General features: G+C 32.4%; 2 protein-coding genes across 2 annotated transcripts; both read left to right on the top strand.

The window, feature by feature from the left end:
* The first annotated feature begins 4,319 nt into the window (after positions 1–4,319).
* LOC141711409 (uncharacterized protein At2g23090) lies at positions 4,320–5,616 on the top strand. The gene is made up of 3 exons (XM_074513844.1): positions 4,320–4,490; positions 4,592–4,632; positions 5,326–5,616. The coding sequence occupies exons 1-3, from the start codon at positions 4,418–4,420 to the stop codon at positions 5,443–5,445; spliced, it is 234 nt and encodes a 77-aa protein (XP_074369945.1). The 5' UTR covers positions 4,320–4,417; the 3' UTR covers positions 5,446–5,616.
* Positions 5,617–7,177: 1,561 nt separating this feature from the next.
* Positions 7,178–9,625, top strand: LOC141710516 (uncharacterized). The gene is made up of 2 exons (XM_074513082.1): positions 7,178–7,302; positions 8,596–9,625. Exon 2 carries the CDS (start codon positions 8,623–8,625, stop codon positions 9,613–9,615), a length of 993 nt encoding a protein of 330 aa, XP_074369183.1. The 5' UTR covers positions 7,178–7,302; positions 8,596–8,622; the 3' UTR covers positions 9,616–9,625.
* The last annotated feature ends 818 nt before the right edge of the window (positions 9,626–10,443 follow it).

Consider the following 10,443-nt stretch of genomic DNA (forward strand, 5'->3'; position numbering starts at 1 on the left):
TCAAATAAAATAATGAGCCTTATTTTTCATCAAACGGCTTTTACAATCGCAATATTTTGAACATCTAGATATTTTATAAATTTTCTCATTTTGCGAAAAATGACTTTTTCGGGCCTCATTGGGTGTTAAAACCCCCACAAAAATCACATTTATATTTTTATAAAATTATAGGACTTTTATTTATACCATTTCTTTGTATTTTTGAATTATTCACAATTTTTAGGAATTTTTGGCATATATATTGTATATATAAAATATTTATAAATTAAATTTTAATACCCGAAAATTATAGAAATTAGGGCCAAATATTTTTATTAGGAGTGTAATTAGAACCTTAATTTTTTTTAGGGGTATTATTTTACATAGTATAAATAGCTGATTTTTCAGTAATTAACTATTAATTAATTATAAAAAAATCAAAAAATAGGCTGAAAATCCAGAAAAGGGGGATTAGGGTTCTTGAAGTTCCTGAAATCAAAGTCAAGTTTGATCGTGATTTTGTTCACCAAATCGAGCATGTAAGTATCCGTTTTGAAGCCCAAGAATCGTAGTTTCTGATTATGCAATTAATTTTAGTGTTTGATTTCTGGATTTTAATTTCATTTTTCGGGTCTAATTTCTTGAATTCGGGTTTTGATTATGGCTGCTTGTTTGATATTATTGTTGCGGGAAACGATTAGATCGTCAAAAACCGAGACGAACGACATCAGTTTCGTAGTGTTTGGTTGTGGTTTGCGTGCTCGTCGGAGAACCGCCGCCATGGCGGTGTTCTTCGTCTCCGGTGATGCTCGACGGGGAAGGAGGACGAAGGGAGGCCTGGGAACGAAGGAGGCATCGTCTGTATTGCTGTGCATCAGAAACGGGGAAGAAACGAACTCGAATCACGACGTTTGGCTGTGTTTTTCGTCTCGCCGGAAACCGTCGTCAGATTCTGGGACGGTGACGGCTGTTCTTCGCGACCCGGGTTCGACCCGGTTTGCAACCCGGGTTCGATCCTAAAAACCCAAACCCTAATTTTGTTTTTGTGTTTCTGGATTTTTATATATTTATTTTATTTTCTGAAAATTAGAAATTAGTTTTAATAATTCTGATAATTAGATAAAAATTAGATTTAAATTCTGAAAAATAGTATTATTAATTTCTGAATTATTTTGTTAAATTATAATTTTGAATGTAATTATTTAATTATTTATTAGTTATCTAATTAATTAATAATTAGGTAATTAATTAATAATTAAGTAATTAATTAACAATTAGGTAATTAATTAATAAATAAGGATTAAAAATAATTAAATAATATGATTAATAATCTAATAATTAGTTAATATTACGAATAGTGATTCGATAATGAGAATTATTATTCGAGCGTTAGCTATTCGAATAATATTGCATTAATTGTTTGTATCGTATAATTAAATACCGATAATTAATTGATTAACAAATCGTTTAAATTCTAATAATAATATATTAGTTCGGTAGTATTCGAGAATAGTGCGTAGTTCGTAATTATGCGAGTAATTGATCGTTGAGTTGGTTTATAATTCGAGTAATTCGTAGTTATTCGATAAATAGCGTATCAGTTAATTAAATAGATTGATTATTTGTAAATAATTGATCTAATCAAATAAATAACGATAAGTTGTAAATATTTGTAATAAATTGTGATTAATCCTAATAATTAGGGATTAATTATTTTAAATTAGTAAATAATTATTTATTAATTATTTATTTATTAAATATTTAAAAAAAAGTGATTAATTATTTCGATAATTAGTCACATAATTTTCGATAAATCATAACTTCTTCATTTTAACTCCAAAAATTATAAAAAAAATATTTTTGACTTTGATTTTTCTTAAATAATTATTTAAAAATTATTTTGGTATTTAAAAATTGGCAATAAGTATTTATATTGAATAATAAATTGAATTATCAGTGTTAAATTGATAATAATTCAACCGTTAGTCCGATTTGAGCGAAACGAAAGTCTGTTGACTCAAAAAAATGAATTCTTTTCACTAAAAATAATATAAAGACCTAATTTCTTCCCAAAATTAGTTGACTTTATTGATTGCTTGATTATCAGTCAAAATGCGTGCCGAGACGAGTTTGAAAAATTTCGGAAATATGAGAAATGAAGCAGAAGGTGATCAACGGAGCAATCAGCGAGTCGATTTGGATTCTAAAAAATTATTTTAACAATAAGAACGATTATGTGCTTATGTGCTTAATCGAGTCTTACTTGCTTATATGTAATATTCGAGTTGGTTATAAGCGTATGGGTAGATAGTAGGAACAAAATGAAGTCGATTTAAGGTGCAGCCGAAGTACAAAATGAATTAACCAGTCTACTTTGCTAACAGAAACTAAGCCAGCAAGGCAGGTCAAGTAGGGGATAGACGGAAGTGATTTAATTGCAGTAAGTCGCACATAAGACAAGTTTCTTCTCTATTCTATTTTTCAGAATAGTGATATTCTCTTCAGATTCTTATTACATTTGTATTACTTTAATTCCTTTATTCATATCTCAGTTCGATTCTTGAATTATTCTTTTCATTTGAATTTATTATTCATATTTCAATTGTTACTCACAGTTATTGATATATTCTGGTGATTAGAATATATCAAAGTATACCGATTGTTCCGGTTGCTATTCAAGGGACTGGATAACATTACTTTTGGGGATTAAGTTTACTTAATCCTAAGGAACAGGACATAACCGAATCCTTGAGATGGGCCATAGTGCCTGGGTGCCCCACGGGATCTATATAGTGAGATATAGATCTGCACTGTATCCTGGTTGATCAGCAGGGTATAGCTGCGAACTTGAGTCCAGTGTAGTTCGTTTGTATTCGCCAGCAATGGCCTTCTTTTGATTCTTATGAGGTCATATCTTTGCAAATATACCTGGGATACAGATTTAGTTATATTACTTTAACATTGTGTATATTTTGTAGACTTGTTGAGCAATTTTAGATCACCCCTTTTTGTTGTTATTCACCTTATTGTTTCAGTTAAAAAGGAATATGAAACCCGTCAGGACACGAGTGGTAAAGAAGCGGGTCAAGTCTTGGGATCCTCTTTTACCCAATGTGTTGATCCCAATCCAGGAAGAAAGCTTTGAGTTGCCCGAGCAGGTGGAATGTTGATAGATAGTATGTGTGTTTGAATAAAAGTTGAACTTAGTTTAAAATGAATTAGACAATGGTTTGTAATAAAGAAAGTTTGTGAGATTTTGAATGTTGGTTTGTAATAAAATTAGTTAGTGGTTCTTGTTTTCATACTTCAACCTAAAAAGGTCCTGGTAGTTGTTAAGGGGTTTAGTTTCATTTCTTTATTATTTATTAATAAGCTTGTACATGTTTGGTGATTAGCTCGTAACCCCCAGACTTATACCCCGGGTCTGGAGGGCGTTACATTACAGGTTTAAAGTTAGTATATCAACAAAAGTTAATCACATTAATCCAAAATCATTGCATTTTTCAATACTAAATAAATATTAGATTAAATATAAGTCTAGTTACACATGATTATGCTAAGTTGTTTTCTCTATTTTATCAAGCGAGTCTTTAGCTCAATTGGTGAAGGCCTCTAATTTCATGGCAGAGGTCTTGGATTTGAAACTCTTTGACAACATTATTTTTATATAACTTAAAAATAAACTGGGGTAAAATAGTAATTTCACATGAATAAAATGTTTCCCCAAAATTTGATGTTGCAGTATTATATATATAATAGATTTTGGTATTTGGATAATAATATTATAAGTTTATAATGTAATCATTTTATATTTATGATTTGTTAAATTTCCGATCATATTCTATCTAAAGGTTATATTAGAATTTCGTTTCGTAATTAGTGTTTGAATGGTAATAGAATGATATAATTAATTTTCTATTTTTGAATTATTCTAATGCTAAGATATAATCTTAATCGTTATTTTTAATTATACCGCATCAACAGTTGAGATTGTTTTAGTGATATATCACCAAAATTTTGGATAAAAAATCTCTTACACTAATTAAAATAATATAAATCATTTTTCTGCAATTTAGTCTCCTTTTTTATTTAGAAATTCTTCAATTTAGTCTTAATATACTAAAAAAAAATAATTACATTTATGAGCCAATAGAAAGTGATCTCCAGCCAGGCAAATTTATTTCTACATCTTCCTACCTAATACCTAAATCCATTTTTTTAACGATAAATCTTTGACATACCAACCCTTATCCCCAAATCTATATTATTTTCAACAATTTTAAGATTGCATGCACTTTACACTTTACACCCCTATAAATAAAACATTTTTATTAAACATCTTTATAAAAATAACACCTGTATATACACCCAAAATAAACACAAAGTGAAAGCCCCAAATCAAGAAAATCAAAACTAGGGTTTCTAAGATCTCTTCAAGATGGGTGGAGGCAACGCTCAAAAAGCCAAGATGGCTCGTGAAAAGAACTTGGAAAAAGCCAAAGGCTCTAAAGGTCTCATCTTTTTGTATTTATTTGTGTGTTTTTTCATATTTTCTTGATTTGAAATGATTTAATTCAAGATTTGATCTTTTTTTGTGATTTAATTTTTTCAGGAAGCCAGCTTGATGCCAATAAGAAAGCTATGTCTATCCAGGTTTGTTTTTTAATAATTTTTTTAATATATATCCCTCTTTTTAGTATTTTTGAGCTTGTTAATTGTAGTTAGAATTTGTGTATTAGTTGTGATTAGGCATAAAGTTTGCAACTTTATAATAATTGTTTGAGTTTAGTACTTGAATTTTACGCGATTATTGGTTTTATGACATGTTCTTGAGGTGTTTGTATCGAGGCGTTAGAATGATAGTGATTTTGATTGTGGAAGATAATGTTAGTATTTCGTAGGAATGTAGTGATATTATAATTTAAATGTTATAGTTACGATATCGTTTGATGATATGGGGAGTTGGTTGAGCTTACACATGAAAAAAGTTTAGTTGTTTTTTGTCCTTGTGAATTATATGAATAGCAAATTGTTGAATGTGCAAATGCTTTACTGTATTGAGCTTAAGGTTATTTTGATATGAAGCTCTTTTCAAGTGCTTGATTCATTGATTGGTGTTTGCATTTTGCGTGCGATATTATCGTTATTGAATGATAGTTGTTGAAGGTAGTTGTTTAAATTTATGAAGTACTGGTTTTGAAGGGAGTAATTTGTCCTGTGAAATTGAATCAAGGAACTTGAAACACTTGGTTTCGTTTTTTTAGCTTCGATTAATAGTGAGTTATTGAGCTAGATTTTTGATTTTTGACGAAATTCAATGTTGTCTGTTTCTCAATTTCATTGCAGTGCAAGGTATGTATGCAGACGTTCATATGCACCACTTCGGAGGTGAAATGCAGGGAACATGCTGAAGCAAAGCACCCCAAATCTGATGTGGAGACTTGCTTTCCTCATCTGAAGAAATGATACAGAGATCACCTTGAAGGATCGGTTTCAAATTTGTCTTACATTACTGTGCAATTTAAGTTTGAGGCTTTTCCATTGTATTACTAATGTGGATGTTCAAAACTATTGCTACCAAGCAAATGTGTTTGTGAACGTGTCTATAATATATATTCTCCATCTATACTCCTATCAGTCCTTCGTGTAGTCTGTACTTCAGCGAGCTGTTGAATGTGCCCCTTGTTTCAGCGTCTAATCACTAATGTGACGCACAAAAAATGGGATTTATTAGTAGTATCATGTATGTCCCTTGTTCCTTCTCTACTACTTTCTTGATCATCACTCCCGTTGTCGATTTGACTTTTCTGAAATCATTTTATGGTGCATTGAAGACATAGTTTCACAAATTATTTTTTGGAAACTCATGTTTCTCACTTGGGTGAACTTTGAACCATATATGTTGATCCCGGATTGGTTGCCAGCACCTCAACATAATCATGTATAGTCTCTGTTGTAGAAATCGGCCAATTTTTCAAAAATCGCTTTCTTTTTTGACATTTTTTCATTTCGTCTATGAATTTTTAATGCCGGTCAAAAATATTGGGGCACACTTTTATAAACTTTTGATGATTTTGCTGATTGTGAAGAGCACTCAGTTCGGCAATCCCTTATTTCAATAGAGATTTTAATGGATGAAGGGATGCAACATTACCTATGAGGAAGAAACATTACCTATGAGGAAGAGTCGCGACACACGCTAAAAAATTGGAATAATAAAATGTACTTGGACTAGGATCAAACAATTACTTCCTTAGTTCCACTAGATAGTATATATTAGGGGACGGGATTCGACACACATTTTTATGGTATATAAATTTTGTAAATAATTAAAAAAAAAATCTCCTAATAAAAGTAAAAAAAATTAAAAATAAATTATAAAAATAAATTTTATATTCATCTTAAAAATATACGTCGAACATAAAAAAAATTGTACAGAATCGGTAGGACAATTGTAATTAGGGGTGTACGCGGTTCGGATCAGATCGGTTTTGGGGTAAAAGTCGAACCAAACCGAGAAGAGTGATTTTAAAAATTGTCCTCCGCAACCGCATTTGCGGTTGCGGTTAACCGCGTCATTTGCGGTTATTGCGGATCGGTTTGTGGTTCAACCACTTATTTTAAAATAATTAATAATTTGCAAAAAAGAAAATTCGGAATATTAATAAATTGAAGTTTAAGTTACGTGATAAATTACATTCAAAAATAAAATATAAACTAATGCTCCGTGTATAGTAAGGATATTAAAAACATACAAAAATGTGGAGGCGAGAGAAAAAAAAAAGAAAAGGATAAAAAAAATTACATGTTGATTACATTTTTCATTTGTTTGGTTATATATCTTGTAATGATTGTGAATCCTATGAATGAAATCTTAACATTAACCTAAGAGTAGTTAATAAATATGTATACTTATTAATTTATATGATATCAACTACATTTTTGAAAATATATTTTATTATAAATATATGTTGCGAGTTACGGTTGCCGTTGCGATTTTGCGATTTTCAAAAATTTAAAACCGCATCCAAACCGCAAATAAACGATTTTTAAAATTCAAATCCACAATCAACCCGCGTTTCGCGATTATCCGCAAATGCAGTTGCGAGCGGTTGAGCGGTTGGACGGGATAAGCGTTCGTCCATACACCCTAGTTGTAACTAAAGCTCACACGGTCAAAGTAACGCATGAACATTAAATGGTCGTCAACATACTTAATTACCTACCTAATTTCTCACGGTCAGCACCAAGTCGAATCATCTCTCTTCCTACTTCACCAACTCACAAATCTTCTCTGCTGCAAGTTGCAACTACAAATATAATGTGAGCACTTCCACAATTGTTTTATCAAAACTGTTACTACTAAAATTGTGTAATTGTGTATTTTTAACTTGTTTTATCAGTTGGTTCTTTAATTCTTAACTTGCTTTTTTTAATTCCGGTCTCCAAAATTAGTGTTCATTGTTACATTGTTAAACAATAGCTCATAAAAGAAGGGAAATGTTATTTACGGAGCTTTTTTTGTTTCCAAAGCAATATAGAGTGAAATTACCAAATTAACCTTGTCTCAATCTTTTTATGAGATGTTTATTGTAATTAGGAGATGTTTATTGTGAATGCAAGGGGCAGTTTGGTAAGTTCGCTTAATTTTTGCTCGGGAAACATAAAAACGCTCTGAAAATAACATTTCCCTGAAAGAATGCTTTTGTTTTATCTGTTAAATTAGGAGATTTTTGGTTCAGTTCATGTCAGTTTTTGAACTGATTGTCGTTATTACAAATTTATTGTTGTAAACCTGTTGTAGTGATAATGTCTCATAATGATATATCTTTTGTTATATGGAATGTGTTAGAGCAAGTCCAATGCTAGTTGCAAAATGGCTATAGCCCTTGCTATAATTTGACACCAAAAATTGTTTTTTTGTACTAAAATAAAAGTTGCACTCCAATGCTAATTTCATAACTAGTTTCAAATTTCCATAAATCTTTTAACTTCTACTTAATTTAATATTATTTTGATACTTTAAGATGTACAAAACAACAATTATTTAACTTTTTTCCCTCTATTTGTAGTAATAGATGATGTGACAAGAATGCATATATGCATATTTGCATATAAGTATGGCACCTCTTTGGATTTGAGTTTTTTTGCATTTGGTGCTATAATATAGCAATAGCACCAAAATAGCATTGCATTGGACTTGCTCTTACTAATTCTAATTCGTAGATAAATGCTAGAGCTCCCAAATCCGTTACCAAAACTGATCCCAAATGATAGGTCATTTTGTTATAAATAGATTGACTCGAATGTATTTATATGCGGCCCACCAATTAAAACATGACGCCTGTAAAATAACAAATGTGCTACCTTAATCTTGCATCTTATAGCAACATTTTATACATTACGCATTTTATTGAATTTTATCAATCCTCTGTGGTGTTAGACTTTTCTATGTTGTTTAGAATTTAGGTGATTTACCTGTTATGGTGTGTTTTAAGTTGTTTTGCTCTTGTTTCTCGTATAAAATTATCGTAGTGTTTGTATTTTTGTGTGTGAATAGTTATTAAATGTGAACTTGTTTAGAATTAAGATTCTTTGGTTGTATGTTTATTGTAGTGATTTGAATTTGTCGTGAAACCTTCAATGGCTAGCCAACCTCGCGACCCGTTAGAAGATTTTATCGCGGATGGGAGACTCCGTGTCGATCTTGAAGTGCTTCATAGTGCTATCACTAGCAGGATGCACTCTATTTATCTTGCCGATGACAGGTTCGCGACACGATACGGAGTCTGCAATGCAGCTGATGAGGCTTGTCTCAAGGCACACATTTCTACAATGGCTGATTACGCTGTTGGACAGGCTTATAATCGTCTTAGAGGCATTCTTAAAATGAAAGCTTATAGTGAAGTTGGTAAGAGAATGAAAACTAGATGTCCAGTTCCGAAGGATATGGAGTTCCCTGCTTGGATTTCATCCCTCATTGGATCAATTGGTTCTATTCGAGTCACGGATGGACCGGGTGATGCTCTCTTAGTTTACGCGACATCAGCTGCCACTATGAATAGGTTTGGTCGTACCAATGATACCACATACACTTCAGGTCACTATAATTGCCTTCTCGGTGTGATGAAGGAAATTGGAATAACTCTGGCTCCAGTCGACCACAATAATCAAACTGGCTCTGCCTTCCCGACAATTGCAGTTGAACTCAAAAACCATATTTTTACTCTTCATGGTACTCTTCATCATTCCCATTACGATACTGAGGACACAGTAAGGGCTATCTTTTGCACCGATGAAAATGGTGTCACTCCCTTTGAGCAGATTGGGATTACTATAGGCTATGTTGACGATGAAGCCACAATCAATGCTCTCGCCTCAGCTGATGCTCCTAAGGGTATTCCCGAGGGCCAAACTTCCACCTCCGCTGGACGTCCAGTTGCAGGTCACTTTGATGTGAACTACTTCGGAATTCGTCCACCTGTTCCAGCAACAGAAACAGCAGAATCCCAACCAGCCGGAATGTATGTTATTGGCCGCGGAGTTGAGAGGTACTACCAATGTATCCTGGCACATAGCCTTTCAGTCGGTGAATTTTATTTGACTTTCAGGTTTAGGCTAACCGGCTGCAATTAGTTTCCATTTGCCAATGCTTGTTTATTATGAACTGAATTTATATCTTGTTACTATTGTTGGAATCTATATATTAAAGTAACTAATCTGTCCAACTATACTAGTCTAGATAACTTAATGTTTACTATTTTGTTATATAAAAAGCATGTAATGACCATGAATTTCACTATAAACTGTATGTCGATAAATCAGTATAAAAAAAGTAAGTAAATGTTAGTGAGGCTTAACACAGCCTGTGTAAGTTAGATGTTCCCACAGCCTCTTCTTTCCAATAAAATGGCTACTGACTACATGCTTTTAATGCGCTTTGAACATGCTAGACTTCTTATCTTGATTCGCAGTTTGACTGTCGAACTGCATGCCCTGCAATGTGAGCCTAGAAGACCAATACTGGCTACCAATTCCCCACCGGCTAGCCCAACTCCACCACCACCTTCACAAGTGGCATATATACAGAAGGTAGCCAGTTTGCTGTAGGATCAAGTAGAGCTAGTTTAGGAGTATCTACCTGTATCAAATGCAATATTGAAACTTAAACTTAGAAATATATGTACATAAATTTGAAGTTGGCTACTTAGGTAGCATGAAACATCAGCTATGGCATAATTCCGGCATACTTACCTTATGAACAGTCCATATGTTCATCTGGGACATGGATTACTTTAAACTCATCATCTCCCCCAGAACTGGGATACGCAACAGCCCAACCAATCAATACTAAATACTCCATATGATTTTCTACTCTGCTTCCAACAACATAAGTTGTAGAATTGAATAGAACTAGGTCCAGAAAATATCAAAAGAACATGCCTTATACCAATCTTTTCTGGT

Source organism: Apium graveolens, chromosome 3, assembly GCF_009905375.1.
Source record: "Apium graveolens cultivar Ventura chromosome 3, ASM990537v1, whole genome shotgun sequence".
Lineage (NCBI taxonomy): Eukaryota > Viridiplantae > Streptophyta > Magnoliopsida > Apiales > Apiaceae > Apium > Apium graveolens.